The sequence below is a fragment of the Lissotriton helveticus genome, chromosome 2_1 (genome assembly GCF_964261635.1).
Source record: "Lissotriton helveticus chromosome 2_1, aLisHel1.1, whole genome shotgun sequence".
NCBI classification, from domain to species: Eukaryota; Metazoa; Chordata; class Amphibia; order Caudata; family Salamandridae; genus Lissotriton; species Lissotriton helveticus.
Window position 1 is genome coordinate 1,170,631,937 of NC_136059.1, and position 18,781 is coordinate 1,170,650,717.

At 50.0% G+C, this 18,781-nt stretch overlaps 1 protein-coding gene across 14 annotated transcripts in view; it reads right to left on the reverse strand.

The window, feature by feature from the left end:
• The window catches only part of ANKRD17 (ankyrin repeat domain 17), a 1,381,421-nt gene that overhangs the window by 387,870 nt on the left and 974,770 nt on the right, over positions 1–18,781 (reverse strand). For all 14 annotated transcript variants that reach the window (XM_078676026.1, XM_078676025.1, XM_078676019.1 and 11 more), the window contains one exon: positions 12,052–12,223. In XM_078676026.1, the coding sequence (XP_078532152.1) occupies positions 12,052–12,223 (172 nt within the window). The remainder of the gene's footprint in view (positions 1–12,051; positions 12,224–18,781) is intronic.

Genomic DNA, 18,781 nt, shown 5'->3' on the forward strand with positions numbered 1-18,781 from the left:
GGTAGTGGCCTAGTCACAGGAGCCCCAGTGCTGGGTGTGAGAAGTTGGCCTGATATGCAGTGCTCACTATTCTAGTGATCACTATGTATCAGTCCAAACAACCCTTATTGATGATTGGTTGTAAGTCAGCCTTATAGACCAGCTATCCTAGTAGCATGGATACGAGCAGTCTAAGGCTAAGACTCTAGAGGGCGTGTTAAGCCAGCTGTTTTACCATCACATTACCCCTTGAACACCAAGTGAAAGGACACCACACAAGTTGTTATCAAAAATAAAGTATATTTATTTATAACAAGACTACCCTGGCTCTTTATGAGACAGGGAGCTAAGCACACAACAAAACTCTTGAAGAATTACTGAAAGTCGCACAATTTACACAAATGCCCGAGGGGCACGAAAAACCATATACTATGAAAATGGAATGCGAAATTACTAGCAGGTAAGTAATACTTTTCTAGACTTCAGAATCGCTAGGCCTACAAGGCTAAACACTTAGGTTAGGAGCAGGAGGCCTGTGGACGTCGTGTGCAGAGTGGGAACTCTCCCGCGTAAGGCGGGAAAAAGTCTATGGATGCTAGTAATGGCAAAGTTACTGTTCTCGGGCGAACCCGACTAGGTGGGTCGAAAACGGGAGTGGATCCGAACACTTAGGGTGTTGGACTATGCTAGAGCACCGGAGTACTCAGTTTACCTAACCCAGCGGCTGCATAGGGTCGAAGTTGCGTCGGAAACCCACGTTGAAGAACCAGGAGCCTGAAGAAAGAAGTTGCTGGCAGGCGGCCAGTGAAGAAAGTTCGTGGAGATCCAAGCCTGGATCAGGGAAGAAGAAACCTGTAAGCAGAGGGGACCAAGTTCTGAATCACTAGCCAGTGATTTAGGTGGGCACCAGGATGGCACCGGACGAAGTCACCTCGGCCAGGTGAGTGGGCGCTGCTGGGCTCTGCAGTCTCTCGGACCAGGAGGCGTTGTCGGCGACCAGGATGGAGGTGCGAGCTGTCCCACGAAGGTACTTGCTGTCGACGTCGCTGGACCCAGAATTGGGGCAACAAGTCTTGGCAAATGCAAGGCCCACGCGGTGGACCTAAAATGGCGTCTTGAGTGGACCAGGAGGGTCCAGGGTGCTTCCCTGAAGAAGGGAAGCAAGGGCCAGTCTGGAGCAACCAGACCAGCAGTCTTTGTCGTCGTGGAGCGTCGTGAAAGGGCCACTAGCCAACGGGCAAGTGACCGGGACAACGCGGTGAGCAGCAAAAAGCAGAAGGGCCCCACGCAGATCTCGTGGATGCAGGGGGGCTGAACTTCGGTGCTGGAGCTGCTCAGGGTCGGGTCTTCTCTCACCCCAAAGCACTCGGTCGAGGGTCACTCGGTGGTCGTGCTGGGCAAACGTCTTGCAGTTCTGAAGATGGCCGGTCCCTCGAGGTCTCGTCGCACCACGGATCACAGCTGGGCTGATGATGTAGGTTGAGGTCAGAGGTGCCAGGGAAGCCGGTTCTCGTCGTGCTGGAGCAGTCTTGATCCGAAGGAGAGACTGGCAACAAACCGCGATGCTTGGTTGGTGCCTGCTGCTGCAGGGTGACTACTCCTTAGTCACAAGGGAGAAACTTGGGAAGGAGTCTTGAGTTCCTTTCGTGGAAAGTAGTTTCAGGATTCAAAGATGATCTGCTTTGGAAGGGGGCCTGCTCCTACCTTTATCCTGAAAAAGGGGGCTGGCACGCGACTAAGTCCTGCCCTATGGGTGGGACCAGGAGGGGGGTGGTTACACCCCTCTCCTTTGGCGGGCTTTCCCCAGCTCAGGGTCTGGTGTGCCCCTGGAACTGGTTCAAGCCGGCCTATGCACAGTGAGCACCGGGGTGCCACTTGCAGTTCCTCTAAAGCCCTGCCTACCTAGAATACACAAAACCCTGTCTGGGACGGTGCTGGCACCGCCCCTGGCAGGAAACCCTTTGTCCTTGCCTCCTGCTCTGGGAGGACTCCCAGCAGCAGGAGGGCAGACTTGTGTCTCGGTGGCAGCATCCATTTTGTGGATGCTAAGGCTCTGTCTGACTTTAACCGGGGTTATAGGTTACATACATGTCGTGTCCCTCTAGAAGGGTGGAATGCTAACCCCGTCGCCAGAATTGGCGAGGGGTTAGTATTCCAATTCGTATGACACCTTACTCGACATGTTTTGATAAAGCGATACCAGAGTTGGCATATAACCGCGAGGATTATAATGCACTTAAGAGTATATGGTATGCGATATCATGGAAACAGCTAAGGGATGGATCCCGAAAGCCGCAGACAGGCTCAGCTCATGCCAGAGCACCATCTCACACGATTCCAAGCACTCTGCCTTCAGGATTGTTAAGGCCTGCTATAGGAGTGACTGATAGGAGATCTGTGTGCCCATTTAGGTTTAGATATAGGAATACTATATCTATAGCAAAGGGTGATTACACCACCTTGCCCCGGCTGTCGTGCAGCTAGTTGTGTCAGATTTAGTTAGTCAGTCCAGGGGTGGCATAATACATGCTGCAGCCCCTGGGAGACTTCTGGGTGCACCTCAGCCCTGGGTACAGGGACTTGAGAGGGCCCAGTGCCAATTCAGTACCTGGGTACAATTTGGATTAGAGAGAACAGCTAGGCTGTGGGTCTGATTAGCAGGCCCACAGCCAGGGAAAGTCGTAAACCAGTGAAGCAAAAAGTAAAAATCTGGGTGATCATAGGATTGCAGACCCTACTCTCCTACACTGGGCTTGGACCAGGGCCCAGAAGGACGTCCGTTAAGGCCTCATTAAGAGGCAGTAAGGGTTTCGAGCTGGAGACCCTAGGCTGCAGGGCCTCTGTTAGGACATTAGTCTTGACTGCCACAGTAGGAAGCTGGAGGTCCAGGACCTCCACAGCCCTAAGCATCACCATGGCAAATGATGCTCTCTCCTCCCTTAGCCAGGTTAGGTGGAGACAGCATGCCAGAGTCTGGGGAGGTGTCCAAACCACCGGAATCACCCAGTTCCTCATACAAGTCCATATCTTGTGGGTGCTGGATTTCTAAGGGATCCTGCTCCCCCTCTCAATCCTCTTCATCCATCCCTAACCCTTCAGAATAGGGCAGGTTCAACGGCATGGAGCAGTACAGCTCTGCCAGCGTCGGTCTCTGCATTGGAGGACGCCCTACCGACTGCAAGTGGTCAGGAATGAGGATCAGGGAGGCTTCGCTGGCGACGCAGAGGACATCGGCGCTGCATGCGATGCCGGGGAAGGTCGCAGCAGAGGTGTGACCGGTGACGGTCCAGACACAGGAACAGGCCCAATCAGAGGCTGCGTGAACTGCTCATCATCTGAGCCTGCGTGGCCGAAGGCATGCCCGCAGGGTCAGACCGCCCAAAAAAGGCGCACATGGTATCCTAGAACTCCATAAGCTGGACGGGGGTCACTCCCGGAGGGGCAGGGAAAGGCAGAGGTGACACAGGCACACCCCCCCGTGAAGTGGGGCCTCGAACGCCAAGGTTCCTTAACCGTGTCGAAAGACGGGCGGGGTGAAATCTCGAAGCACGCTTCGACTTTTGTGTTTTTGTATTGCCTCTTATCTGACTTCGACGACTTCGATTCACTGGAGTGGAGCTAGGACCTTCCTCTCGACCGAGACCTGGACTGGGATCAAGATCGACCTCCACGGTGCTGGCCAGGCACTGCTCACTTACAGCCTTCAGCATCATGGCCCGGCAATCGGACCACGACTTCGAGTTGTGATGGTGCTCCTGGCAGCAGAGACACACTAAGTGAAGGTCCGTGACCGACTTGGCAAAGCTTGAGCCCAGAGGTCTTCTTACTTGACATCCTACACACCAAAAGAAGACGACAAAAGTTTAAAAAAGCCTGTCAAAAAGTGACAGGATCGGCGCTGGCTTGCGCAGAAAGAAAAGAACTAACGTCAGTGTGCCAGTGTGGCGGTTACATTGACGACGCGGACATCATGTGGAGGAGACAGACGACATCTACCGGCGTGCAGGTATACTGCTAAGAAAAATCTTCCAGATCCAGCCTGACATCTGGAAGTTCAAAGGTAAGAAACTTGCAGTTAAAAGCCTCTATCGGGAACTGTTTTTTAAAGATAAAATGCCTGTATTGGAAACATGCAGACTGTGCTCAGTGTCCCATGTGAAAAAACAGAACCAACATTACAGGAATGAGACATTTGTACATAAAATAAGGTTTCTTGAAACAAAAAACACAACCATTTGTTATTAAACAATGTACTGCAACTGCCTCCTTTCAATTTGGGGAGGATAGAAATAGTTTGTTAGGATTTTAGTCGACAATGTTAGGACCCCTTAAAAAACATGGTCTCTCATAAGGACCATAACAATGTGGTGCACCTGAAAAGAAATAATGAGAAACTAACTCAGCAGGTGGTAATGAATAGCTTTAGTATTGGTCAAATTAAAACCAGTAATAAGCTTACCGGATGACACAATGAGCAAATAGTCAGACTGGGTAGCTTGCACACCAAATTAGTGAGAAGGAAGGGTTTTACTCATGTAGAACCCAGCCGGGTACTTTGGGAAAGGAGAAGTCATGGAATAAGTGGAAGATAAACAGAGAAAGAAACAACCATAAAGGATTATCTCTAGAACTTAGCCTAGTGAGGGAAAGGCCTCACAACTGGCACTAGACCAGAGCGTGGTATCAGATAAATATGGGTCCAGGTGGGAAAGGATAATCCATATGTTAAGTGGACACTAATTTGTGTCCAGAGGGGAAACGTGAGCGGCTGTGAAAAAAACACACATATTAGAACTCTGGACAAGGAAGGACTATCCAAGATTCTGGGAGAACGACATCGGACTTACCCTGGATAAGTAGGCTGCTGTCTAACAGAAGGTTAAATTGCTCCATAATAAAGCGCTGAGTGCTGGTTGGGAACACGTTGATCCGTGTCTAGAATCAAGCCATGGGCCACTGAAGTCAGCCTCGCAGGGAGGTACAGGATAATGCAAGACTTGCTCTCAAAAAGATATATGTAACATTGCAGCATGAGTGCAAAAGGCAACGTCACTGCGGTACGTACTGAGACAAAATGAGGTCAGAGACAAACTCCACTGAGCGTGCGTCACAGGGTTGCTAGGCATTAGTGGACAAGGTGATAGCGTTGTGAACTGAAGGGGGCCATGTCACTACACCGTGTTATAAAACCAAAGAAGTGTGGCGGAGAAGACAAACAATGTGTCTTCAATTGCTAGGTGATGCTTTGCGCGGTGGAACACATCTTATATACGTAGAAACAATAAGTTAACTAATGTTAACTGATTAATAGCATTACAGAAGAGGGTCTCCTTCCAAAACATTTACCACACAGAAGGAAAGGAAAATGCTACTTACCAGTATGCATCTGTTCTTGGCATGTAGAGCTGCAGATTCGTACACTTAGCATTAGATCGCCACCTGGTGTTGGGCTCGGATGATTGCATGTTGTTGTCGTCTTGGAAGAAGTCTTTTGTAGTCACGAGATAGGTGACTCCTCCCTTGGACGATAGTGCGCATGGGCATCGACTCCATCCTTAGATTGTTTTTCGCCACGATGGGAAATGGGGTTAGTAGAAGTAAAGAAAAGAGATGTCCATGCGTATGCATCTAAGTAAGATAATACTGGAACAGATCTAGTTCCCGGGGAGGCGGTAGGGCGTGTACGAATCTGAAGCTCTTCATGCCAAGAAGAGATGCATACTGGTAAGTAGCATTTTCCGTTCGAGGCATATGAGCTGCAGATTGTACACTTAGCATCGATTGTGCAGCAGTGTCTCCCCTAGCGGTGGTCAAATGTATCTGTTGCAGTAGTTTGAAAGAGAGTTTTAAGGACAGCTTGCTGCTTGGCTTGCACATCAACACAGTAGTGTTTGGTGAAGGTGTGTGTTGTAGTCCATGTTGCTGCCTTGCATATGTCTTCTAGGGGAATGTTCCCTAAGAAATCCATAGAGACTCCTAGTTTGCGTGTGGAATGCGCTCTAGGAGGAACTGTTAATGTACGTTTTGCTTTTTGGTAGCATATTTGTATACATTTTACAATCCACCTTGCAATTGCACCTTTAGAGATGGGGTTGCCCTTATGAGGTGGAGAGAAAGATACAAACACTTGTCTTGCGAAAAGATTTAGTTCTATCTATATAGTAGAGAAGAGCTCTTTTAACATCAAGAGTGTGTAAAGCTCTTTCTGCTACAGAGTCAGGGTTTTGAAAAAACACAGGTAACTGTACAGATTGGTTTAAATGGAAAGGAGTAATGACTTTTGGTAGGAATTTAGGATTAGTTCTTAGAACCACTTTGTTACGATGTAGTTGTAAAAATGGTTCTTGTATTGTAAAAGCTTGTATCACACTTACTCTTCTAAGAGAGGTAATGGCAATAAGAAAAGCTGTTTTCCATGTGAGAAATTGCAATTCACATTTGTGTAAAGGCTCAAAAGGTGGTCCCATGAGTCTTGTAAGAACAAGGTTTAGGTTCCACACTGGAGAATGTGGTAACCTAGGAGGAATTATTCTTTTTAATCCTTCCATAAATGCCCTAATAGCAGGTACTCTAAAAAGAGAAAGATGTTGTCTGTTCTGTAAATATGCTGCAATTGCTGCAAGGTGCAGGCGTATGGATGAATATGCCAAATTACATCTTTGTAAATGTAAAAGGTAGCAAATGATATTCTGGATGGAAGCATTCAGGGGATCAATTTGATTATTGTTGCAATAAATGGCAAATCTCTTCCATTTAGCAGCATAACAAGCTCTGGTAGTAGGGCTCCTGGCTTCTTTAATGATGCTCATACAGTCTGGAGGTAGGTTAAGATAACCAAACTCTAAGATTTCAGGAGCCAGATTCAGTTGATTTAGGTCTGGATGTCTGATTTCTCCATGGTTCTGCTTTAGCAGGGATGGTGTCAGGCGTCATTTTTGATGTGGAACTAGAGAGAGTTCTAGCAGTGTGGTGAACCACGGTTGGCGTGCCCATGTGGGAGCCACCAGGATTAATTTGAGAGACTGTTGCCTGAGCTTGCGTACTACTAATCGTATTAGTGGCAGTGGTGGAAAAGCGTACGCAAATCTGCCTGACCAATTCATCCATATCGCAATGCCCTTGGACAGCGGGTGTGGGAACCTGGCGGCGAAGGTTGGGCATTTTGCGTTTTCGTGTGTGGCGAACAGATCTATGTCTGGATGACCCCACTTGTGAAAGAATGGTTGAAGAACTTGCTGATGTAGTTCCCATTCGTGAATTTGCTGTGTCTGTCGACTCAACAGATCTGCTATCTGATTGTGAACCCCTGGAAGGTGCTCTGCTAACAGATATATGTTTTGTGGAATTGCCAATCTCCAAATGTTCTGTGCGAGCTGGGACAGTTGAAGAGAGTGTGTCCCCCCCCTGTGTTTGTATATAATACATAGCTGTCATGTTGTCCGTCCGGATTAAGACAGCTTTGGCTTGTACTTGAACTTGCAAAGTTTTGAGTGCTAAGAATATTGCTAGCAGCTCTAGGTGGTTGATATGGAGCCGTCTTTGTTGAGTGGTCCATTGTCCTTGAGTTGTATGATGTAAGAGATTTGCTCCCCATCCTGTGAGAGATGATTCTGCTGCGAGTCCGATTTGTGGAACAGGTTCGGGAAACGGCTGCCCTTTTGTTAGGTTTTTGGTGTTCCACCACTGCAGTTGGTGTTCCACCACTGCAGAGAGCGATGTGTGCGGCTGTCTACCAACACCAGGTCTGTTAGTTGCCCTTGAGCCTGATTCCACTATTGTGCTAGACATTCCTGTAATGAACGCATTTGCAATCTTGCATATGGTACTATGAAGATGCAAGATGCCATCATGCCTATTAGTCTCATGATCACTTTGGCTTGCAGAGATTGTTGTTGTTGGAAGACTGACTAAGGCTTGAATGCTCTGTATCCTTGCTGGACTGGTATAAGCTAGCACTGTAGACGTGTTTATTGTAGCCCCTAGATACTGATGTATATGAGAGGGCTGCAGGTGCGACTTGGTGTAGTTGATTGTGAACCCCAAGTTGTGCAATGTTTGAATTGTCTGGTGTGTGTGGTGAACACCCTGATTGAATGAATTGGCTTTTATGAGCCAATCGTCTAGGTAAGGAAAGACATGTATTTGTTGTCTCCTGAGATGTGCTGCTACAACTGCTAGGCACTTTGTGAATGTTCATGGCGCTGTGGTAACCCAGAATGAAAGGACTTTGAACTGATAACGTTGTCCTTCCAGTACAATCCTTAGATACTTCCTGTGGGCAGGATGCATAGGAATGTGAAAGTAGGCGTCCTTTAGATCTAGTGTTGTAAGGAAATCACCTTGTTGCAGCAGTGGGAGCACTTGTTGCAAAGTGATCATATGGAAATGATCTGACTATGTAGTAATTGAGGGGCCTGAGGTCTAGAATTGGCCTTAGGGTCCCGTCCTTCTTGGGTATTAGAAAATACAGCGAGTAAACCCCTCTTCCTTGGTGTTGTAAAGGAACTATTTCTATTGCGTCCTTTTGAAGAAGTGACAGGTCTTCTTGTTTGAGCAGAGTAAGGTGTTCTGCAGACATTGGATGCTGTCTGGGTGGTATGTGTGGAGGGGTTGCTGTAAGTTCCAGGCAGCAGCCATGCTGGATAATTTGTCTTACCAACTTGTTTGTTGTGATTGAATTCCAGACAGGTAGAAACTGTGTTAATCTGCCCCCCACAGGGGTGGAATGCTGTTGGGCGAGCAGAGGAAAGTCAGTTTTGTGGTGGAAGAGGTTCTATTATTGTTGTTACCACGACCTCTTCCCTTGTTGTTGTTTCCCCTATATCTAAAAGGAACTTTTAGTTTGTGTAGACTGTAAAGCTCCCATAGATTTGGCAGTGTCTGTATCCTTCTTCATTTTTTCAAGTGTTGTGTCTACATCTGGACCAAACAATTGATTTTGATTAAATGGTTGATTTAAAATGGTAGTTTGCTCTTTTTGTTTAAATCCTGAAATGCGTAGCCACAAATGTCTTCTAAGTAGGACACTAGTATTTACAGCTCTTGACGCAGTGTCTGCCACATCAAGTGCACACTTGATTGATGCATTTGAAATTAGCTTGCCTTCTTGTATAAGATTGTTTGCCTGCGCCCTATATTGGTCAGGTAGATGTTCTTGTAATTTCTCTAACTGATCATAGTGAGCCCTATCATATTTTGAGAGGAGGGCTTGTGTGTTGGTATACGCCATATATTGGTAGCTTGCGCAGCTTTTCTTTTGCCTGAGGCATCAATTACTTTAGATTCTTTGTCCGGTGGGGGCCCCTCACCTGATGTTTGTGAATTTGCCCTTTTTCTAGCATTTGATACGACTAGTGAATCTAATGGTATTGTCCTTTAATGTAGACTGGATCTGCTGGTGCAGGCCTATATTTTTTCTCAATTCTAGGGTTTAAAATCCTAGTACGCACAGCGTCTTTAAATATCTCTGGTGCGTGTTTGAAGACCCCTTTAATCATAGGAAGAATTTGAACCGATCTTTTTGATTGCTCAAATGTGTCTAACAGAAAATCTTCCTCTGCCTCATCAGAATGCATAGTGACCCCATGGTACATTGAAGCTCTGTTCAACAGATGCCCAAAACTAATGTTATCTTCTGGGTGAGAAGGTTTTGATGGGTATAACTGTGGGTCAGGAATATCTGGTGCATCCTGTGGGTCCCAGTCTATCATCTGTAGGGTATGGGAAAGGCTCATCTGGGTCTATCCCTCTACTTAAACTATACTCATCGTCTTTTTGAGGTGAGTGTGGAGACAGAAAAGGAGAAATCGGAGGAGAAATCTGTGGTGAATTGTTAAGAGGAACAGGAGATGGAGGAGGAAATATAGGAGAAGAAGGGTAAATAGGAGATGTGGCAGAGTCCTTCAACTTGGCAGGTACTACAGGAGTAGGTGTTGTATCTGCCTTCCTCTTCTTGTGTGGTGTAGTGGATACAGCACCTGTTGGGTCAATGTAGATCTTCTTTTGCAGAGGATCAGGATGGAAAAGTTCTCCTGCTTGTGGAACCTTTGTTGGCGCCGATGTTTTCGGGTCCGAACAAGGTTGCTGATTGTCTTTCGCCTTAGGAGGTGTTAGTGACCTTTGGCGTAGTTTTCGGCTCAGACGGTGTTGTTTTCGGTGTTATAGGCTGTTTCGAGGGCTTGGGCGCATCTGAATCAGGCCTTGTAGGTTTCGGTACCGAAGATGATGGCTGTGGAGTGGAAGCTGGTCTGGTCAGCTTCGAGGCGTCGGACGCTGGCTTCGTACCTCTGTCTTTAGAAGTCGACGGTTTCGGGCCGAGACTTCTCTCGGTTTCGGTGCCGATGGAGCTGGTGGGATCGGCACGTGCGGCTTGCTCGGTAAGGAGCTGCCGGAAGGATTATGTATTTTCTTCGGAGCCGGGTTCAATGGCGGGGCTTTAGAATTGTCTTTTTGGTCGCGACTGGGCCCAGGAGGCGGAGCGTTGACCTTTGCCTTGGGTGCTGTATGTGGTGCAGGTGCAGTAGTACTCACGCGCTTACCCGATGGTATGGAGTCGTCGGAGTCGTCTGCCTCTAAAAAGACGATTTCGAGATCGGAATCTTCTTCTGGAACGAGCGAAGATATCCACCAGTTCCGGGGCTGATCTCTGCATTTTGTGTCGACGGGCTCTCCGATCCAGGATGGTTTACTTGGATCGAAAGGACGCACAGGCTATACAGCTGGATTCTTCGTGTTCTGGCGATAAGCACAGATTACAGACCCTGTGTTGGTCACTGCGTGGAAACTTCGCTCCACACCCAGGGCATTTTTTGAATGGCGTCCTTTCCATAAGGTGTAGGCCTCACGGCGTGTATAGGCCCAACGGCCTGCGTCGACGACCGGAATCGAACTGATGAAGCCGAAACGATGTTATTCGATATCGAAGGTAGTTAGGTAAAGTTTTGATAAGTTTTTGCACTTCGAAGTACTTGAAAAGTAGATCTGTAGCCGGAGCCGAAAAAGTTCATCCGAACCCAGTGGCGAAAAAAAACAATTTAAGGATGGAGTCGATGCCCATGCGCACTATCGTCCAAGGGAGGAGTCGCCTATCTCGTGACGACAAAAGACTTCTTCCAAGACGACAACAAAATGCAATCATCCGAGCCCAACACGAGGTGGCGATCTAATGCTAAGTGTACAATCTGCAGCTCATATGCCTTGAACATGTGCTTACCCATAGGCCTCGTTCTCAAGGAAATCTCCATTGACGTCATAAACACTGAATTCTTAATCCCTAGTGTGCATAATAAAGCACCTATTTTAACATACATGTAATATTTTCACCTGGATAAGCCAATTTAACGAATGGTCAGTTTTCATAGCTTTACAATAGGCAACACTAGTCAATTCTTTTGATTCTTAACGTATTTTAGCTTTTACCTCTAGCCCCATCAGGATAATTCACATACTCGGGATTACCTTTACATTGTGAAACAAGTGGGAAAACTGACAAATCTCGCCTGAATAACCTTTATTGAAAAACGTTTAAAAAAAGCTTAAACACAAATTGAACCAAAAGCAAAATACGGTTTACCATTTTTGGTGGAAAGACTTGGAAGCCAAAAGATGGTGACAATATGAACATTCTTAAAGAAAATAGTTAAAGCTTTAAAATCTCTAGCCTGAATCCGGATAAGCTGAAACCGCTCTAAAGCACCAGGGGAGGCAACCTTGGCTCGGATGGGCAAGACCCCTGCTATGTGTCTCTGCTATGTGTCTCTGACCCGCCAAAAGCTGGCAAAATGCTAAGTTCAACAGCAAAACAGTTTGCTGTATGAGTCAGAGGTTATCAAACCCACTATAACTAGAATATAGAACAGCAAGCGTCCATCACCTATGATAAATATCACAATAATACTATTTCTTTTCAGCAAAGGTTTCTCATCGCCATAAAAAAAAAGCAAGCAAAGCAATTTTGCAATTAAAATGGCAACTCAAAATCACATTAAGAATGTCTGCAGTACTTCTTTACTAGGGTGTACAAAGTATTACCTACAGCAGAATTTAGATACATTAACGTACACACATACTAACCTTCAAGCTTTTGCTTTTCTCTTTCTATGGCTGCTTGCAGTTCAAAATTTTCTTTATTTTTCGCTTCAATTTCTTCCAGCTTTCTTCTTTGCTCCTCCTTTTTCTTTCGTCGTTTCTCCTTTCTTTTCTCTCTTTTAGCAGCTAAAGCAAGGCGTCTGCTTTCTTCCCTAAGCTGAAGGCAAGAAATCACTTGCAGTGGTAAACATTAAACATACCTTAAAACGCTAAGATTTTTTTTTTTGATTTTAACAATGACAATTATGTAGCTGAAAGCTACAATGCTTCAGTGTGCAAACACCATCATATGGATTATATTACTTACCCTGTAAGCATCTTTCTTGGTATGTAGTGCTGTAGATTCACATGCTGTGCATAAGTGCCCCATCTAGTGTTGGGCTCGGATGATTCCAAGTTGTTTTTGTTCCAAGAAGTTTTCTTTGAATCACAAGGCTGTGTAACTCCTCCTCTTGGTAATACTTCACATGGTCATCGAATCCCTTGCCAGATTGTTTTGCCACAGATAGGTGAGAATGGAGTTGTGGTATGTATCAGTAATGAGATGTTCATGCGAGTAATGGGATAGAACATTTGTAAACTGCAACCTACATAGCGTTTTGGGGAGGAGGGAGGTCGCACGAGAATCTACTACACGACATGCCAAGAACAAATGCTTACAGGGTAACAACCTGTTTGAAGCATGTGTGCTGCAGATACACATGCCGTGCACAAACTATTAAGAAGTCCCTCTCCCTAGGCAGTGGTCAACCTGTGGCAGTTGTTTGAAAAAGAGTTTTTAGTACAGCTTGGACAACATTGGCTTGTTGGTGAGCAAATACATCTGCACAATGTTTTGTGAATGTGTGGACTGGACCATGTTGCCGCTTTACAAATATCAGCAATTGGAATGCAATAGAAGCTCCTATCTTGTGAGTAGAGTGAGCTTTAGGGCGAACAGGTATAAACCTTTTAGCTTTAGCGAGCAAGTTACTTACCTTCGGTAACGCAATATCTAGTATAGACACAGTCTAGCCCCAGATTCCTTAAAGTTTGAATTCTCCCCAGGAGTCACACTGGATTTGGAAATTTTTCAGCAGTACCTCTGCACGCTGGGGACAGTGGTGTTAGACTCAGTGATGAGCTCGACTCCGGTTGTGATGTCAGTGGAGTCATGTAAGTTGCCTCTGGTGCGCCAACGTCAGATTCTTCTGTGAAACCTTCTCGGTTACAAGGTGGAGTCACTATAGAAACTGGCTGCGGAAATTGAGCCCAAAAAGTTCAATGTTTCTTTGAAACAATAGCTAGGAAGCAGAAATGAAGCACACGTTACTACTTGTGTAACGATATATCTGTAAGAGACATTAGTTAGTGATAGATTCCTTACCTTAGAATATCCCCAGGCGTCAGACTGGATCCGGAAAATTTTGCGTAGCAATACCCCTGCGCGCCGGCAGGCGTCGTCCGCCGCTCTGCGTCCATCGTCGGCGTCGTTAGCGCCGGAATGACGTCGTCAGAGTACTTAGACGCCGCCCATGCGCGCTGACGTCAGTTCTGATACACAGCTTTTCCGCGCCAGATACGCAGAGCCATGATAGAACCAACACTGGTGCCATGAAAATAGGGCCCAGAAAGGGGATGACCTTAACCCTAGATATCGGTTCGCAGAACGGGGAGGATGGGTGGGTCGGTAAGGAATCTATCACTAACTAATGTCTCTTACAGATATATCGTTACACAAGTAGTAACTTGTGCATCTGAAAGAGACACGTTAGTGATAGATTACTTACCTTAGAATAGATACCCCAGCAATACCAACTCCGGTGGTGGGTCTGCAAACCAATAATCACACCAGAAAGTCCTGGAGGACGGAACGGCCAAAGATGCCATCCCTCTGGACTTGGCTGTCCAGGCAGTAGTGTCGTGCAAACGTGTGCAGCGAGGCCCACGTAGCTGCCTGGCAAATGTCCTCCTCGGCCCAGGACAGTGGTAGTCGCCGTGGCCCGAGTGGAATGAGCCCTCAATCCAACAGGGGGCTCCTTCTTAGCCAAGGAGTAACACGCCTGGATACACAAGATGATCGATCGAGAGATGGTCCGCTTGTGCACCGCCTTTCCCTTCTTGCGCCCACGTAACCAACAAAGAGTTGGTCATCCACCCGGAACTGGCGTGTGCGATCCAGATAGTAAGAGAGCGCACGTTTTGGGTCCAGACGGTGGAGCCTCTCTTCCTCTTTCGAGGGATGCGGAGTCGGAAAGAAGGTGGGCAAGGTAATGGACTGCCCGATGTGGAAGGCCGTGACAACCTTGGGCAGGAAAGAGAGTCTTGTCCGCAACACAACCTTGTCCGGCCTGACAGAGAGGAAAGGAGGTGTGGAAGAAAGAGCCTGGAGCTCATTCACTCTCCTGGCAGAGGTGATGGCAACCAGGAAAGCAGTCTTCAGAGTAAGAAGACGGAGAAAACAGTTATGGAGCGGCTCAAAGGGATCACACATTAGGTAAGTAAGAACAAGGTTCAAGTCCCACTGGGGCATCACGAAAGGAACCGGAGGGAACATGTGTGTGATGCCCCTCAAAAACCTATTTACAATTGGGGACTTGAACAAGGAAGGCTGATCAGGTAGCCTTAAGAAGGCGGAAAGGGCAGAAAGGTACCCCTTGATAGTGCCCAGAGCAGAGCCCTGCTGGGCAAGAGAAAGAAGGAAGAGGAGAACCTCAGAAAGGGGTGCAGAGTGGATCCACAGCCTTTGCTGTGCACCATGCCACAAATCTGTTCCACCTGCAGGCGTATACCGACTTTGTGGAGGGACGCCTGGCTGCCAGAATGACATTACAGACTTCAGGAGGCAAGTCAAATGGCCTCAACTGCCGCAGCTTAATCTACAAGCTTGTAGGTGGAGACTGGACAGGTTCGGGTGGAGAACCGTCCCCTGCTGCTGTGACAGAAGGTCCTCCCAAAGAGGCAGACGAATCGGGGGATCGACTGACATGCTGAGTAGCTCGGGATACAAGTATCCGCGTGCACAGTCTGGAGCCACAAGGATAACCTGGGCCCGGTTGCGCCTGATCTTCTTCAGCACTCTGGGCAGAAGTGGTATAGGCGGAAAGGCGTACAATAGACCGCAACTCCACTCGCGACGAAAAGCGTCTCCGAGCGAGTGACGCCTTGGAAATTCCAACGCGCAGAACTGATGACATTGCGCGTTCTCTTCTGTGGCGAATAGATCTAACCAAGGCTCTCCCCACTGCTGAAAGAGGCCTTGCGCCACGTCCGAGTTCAGACGCCATTTTTGATCCATCATGCACCGGCGGCTGAGTTTGTCCGCCCTGGCATTCAGAGAACGTGCCAGGTGTTGAACCACCAGGGTCACGCCCTGATGTTCCAGCCACTGCCAGAGGCGCAGAGCCTCCTGGCGTAGGGTCCACGACCCCACCCCGCCCTGTTTGTTGCAGTACCACATGGCGGTGGTGTTGTCCGTGAACACCTGCACTACACTCCCCCGGACAGAGGGGAGGAATGCCTTCAGTGCTAGACGGATCGCCCGCAGCTCCAAAAGGTTGATATGGAGCCGGGACTCCGCCGGAGACCAGAGGCCTCTGATCTCCGCCTCTCCCATGTGGCCTCCCCAGCCCTGGAGGGACGCGTCCGTCACAACCACGTGCTCCGGGTGGGGTAGGGAGAGGGATCTGCCACTGACCCAATCGCGGTTCGTGAGCCACCACTGCAACTGTCTTGCAGTGCCCTCCGAGATCAAGACATGATCGGACAATTTGCCCTGATGCTGGGCCCACTGAAACTTCAGGTCCCACTGCAGAGCCCGCATCCGCCACCGGGCGTGATGCACCAGAAGGATGCAGGAGGCCATCAGCCCCAGAAGCCGCAGCGCCAACCTGACCGAGACTCGGGATAAAGGCTGAAAGATCGGAATCAGAGCCTGAATATCCCGAACCCGCTGTTCGGGAGGATAAACCCGAAACTGCGCCGAGTCTAGAACCGCTCCGATGAAAAGGAGCTTCTGAGAGGACACAGGTGCGACTTCGGCACGTTGATGGAGAACCCCAGCAAGTGCAGGAGGTCGGCCGTAGTCTGGAGGTGGCTGACGACTGTCTGGGGCGAGCCCGCCTTCAACAACCAGTCGTCGAGGTAGGGGAAGACTGACACCCCTAACCTGCGCAGATGAGCTGCGACCACCGCCATCACTTTCGTGAACACCCGTGGGGCGCTGGTAAGGCCGAAGGGGAGCACGGTAACTGAAGGTGCTCCTGGCCTACCGTGAACCGCAGGTAGCGCCGGCAGGACGGGGATGTGAAAATAAGCATCCTGCAAGTCAAACGCTACCATCCAGTCTCCAGGGTCCAGGGCAGCTAAGACCTGAGCCAAAGTCAGCATCTTGAACTTCTCCTTCCGGAGGAAGCCGTTGACGTTCTGTAGGTCCAAGATAGGGCGTAGGCCCCCTTTGCCCTTCTTCGGTACCAGAAAGTAGTGGGAGTAACAACCACACCCTACTTCTGGCCCAGGAACGCGCTCGAAGGCCACCTTGGCCAAGAGGGCCGTGACTTCCTCTTGCAGAAGTTGCAAGTGATCCCCCGACACGCGGTGGAATTGCGGTGGCATGGCTGGAGGGGTCGCCTCGAAGGGGAGGGAATAGCCCCTTCGGACGATTTGCAGCATCCACCTGTCCGACGTGACAGTGCGCCAGTGGAAGAGGTGATGGCGAACTCTGCCCCCCCCCACTGGCGTCACATGGGCCTGAAAACACGGACTAGGAAGGTTTTGAAGCAGGTGCTGCGGAGGGAGGTGTGAACTGGCCTCGCCGTTGTCCCCGACCGCCGCCACGGCAGTTTCCACGGCCGCCACCGCGCTGGAGAACATTCTGCAGTGCGTGGCTTGCAGCACGTGTAGGGGCGCCCCTTCCGTGGCCACGAAAGGCACCCGATTGCTGGCGTGTGGCCGAGAGGCCCAAGGGCTTGGCCGTAGCCCTTGAGTCCTTAAAACGCTCAAGCACATGGTCTGCCTTGTCGCCAAAGAGGCGACGGCCATCGGCATGTCCAGAAGAGTGGCCTGGACATTGGCCGAAAAGTTGGCGGACCTCAACCAGGCGTGGTGTCGAACCGCCACCGTCGTTGCCATAGCCCTGCCCAGTGAGTCCGTGGTATCCAGCCCACACCGGATGGAATATCGTGCTGCATCTCGGCCCTCCACAAGGGCTTGGGCGAGTTTAGCCTGGACCTCCTCCGGACATTGTGGCAGCACGTCCGCGACCGTGTCCCACAGGGTGTGGGTGTAGCGGCCCAAGAGGCATGCGGTATTGACAGACCGCAGTCCCAAACTCAGGGACGAGAACACTTTCTTCCCGAATTGTTCATACCTCTTGGATTCCCGATCGGGGGAGCCGTCGGGAATGCGGTCTGCGAAGTGGAGGCCTGGATGACCAGGCTCTCGGGCGTGGGATGGGCGGACAAAAAGCAAGGGTCGCCCGGGGCCGGGCGGTAGCGTCTGGCCACGTTCCTATCCACAGGCGGACCTGTGGCGGGCTTGGACCAAGTGCCCACAAGAACGTCACACAAGGCCTCATTAAACGGCAGCAGAGGCTCAGTGGAGCTTGCCTGCTGTTTAAGGACCTCAGTGAGGAGGTTAGTCCTCACGGCCGCCCTCATCAACACTACACTGTAAGCAGCCCCCTCCTCCGTAGCCACGGTGGGAGGGGAGACAAATCCAGTGTCTGGCGAAGTGTCAATTCCACTGGCCTCCCCAAGCTCATATGTCCAGTCCTGTTGAGACTGGCACTCTTGTGCCAGAGGGTCCACAGACCCCTCCCAATCACCGGGCCGGTTCGTGGAAATAGAAATCTCCAAAGGCCGTCGGAAGCGGCGCCGCTCCGGCGCCAGATCCGGACCGAGGGGAGGATTGAGGACGGCGTCCATAGTGGGTGCCGGCGGCGACACCCGCAGGGTCGGCGACGGTGAGGTCGACCGGCAACGACCCGGATCCGGAAGCGGATCCAGAGAGGGCCTGCGGCGCCGGGACCGAAGTCGCCGGCGGCGCCGGGGCCTAAGGACCCGACCAGCTAGGCCCTCCAGCCGGGGCCGTTGGGCCCGGAGGTGCCACGGGACCCGGCTGAGAAGGGAGGGACCTCATGGCCATGAGGTACCGCCCGACCTCCTCTGGCGACGCACCATGCCCAGGGACCCGAAGGTGTGGGGCAGGCGGCGACGCCTGCGACTCCGTCGGAGCCGCGTGGGTGGTGTCACCCGAAACCCCGGCCGCATCGTGCGAGCGTCGGGGTGGGTCGGAGAAACGATGACGTCTCTCCGACCTCTCATGCCTCTTACTTGAGGACTTGGATCCTGACGACGTTGTCCACTCCCGGAGCTGCGAGGACTCCGACCCCGCGACCTACTGTGGGACCGGGACCTGGAGCGGCGCGGGGCCGACTGCCGGAGCTCGAGTCGCTTACGGGACCGCTCCCGTCTAGCTTTAGACGTCAGGGCCCGGCAGTCGGAGTAGGTGCGGTCGTCGTGGTCGATGCCTAAACACTTGAGGCACCGGCAATGGGGGTCGGTAACCAACATCAGTCGGTCGCACTTGGAGCAGGGTTTAAACCCGGGCGTCTCTACCGGCACCGTCGGAGTCGAAGACTCGAGTAGAGAAATGATCAAAAGATCAAAAAAGTTTAGTCAAAAAATTACTAAGGGGTAGAGCTTCTCCGGATCTGCGCTAGCTGGCTCGGAAAAAA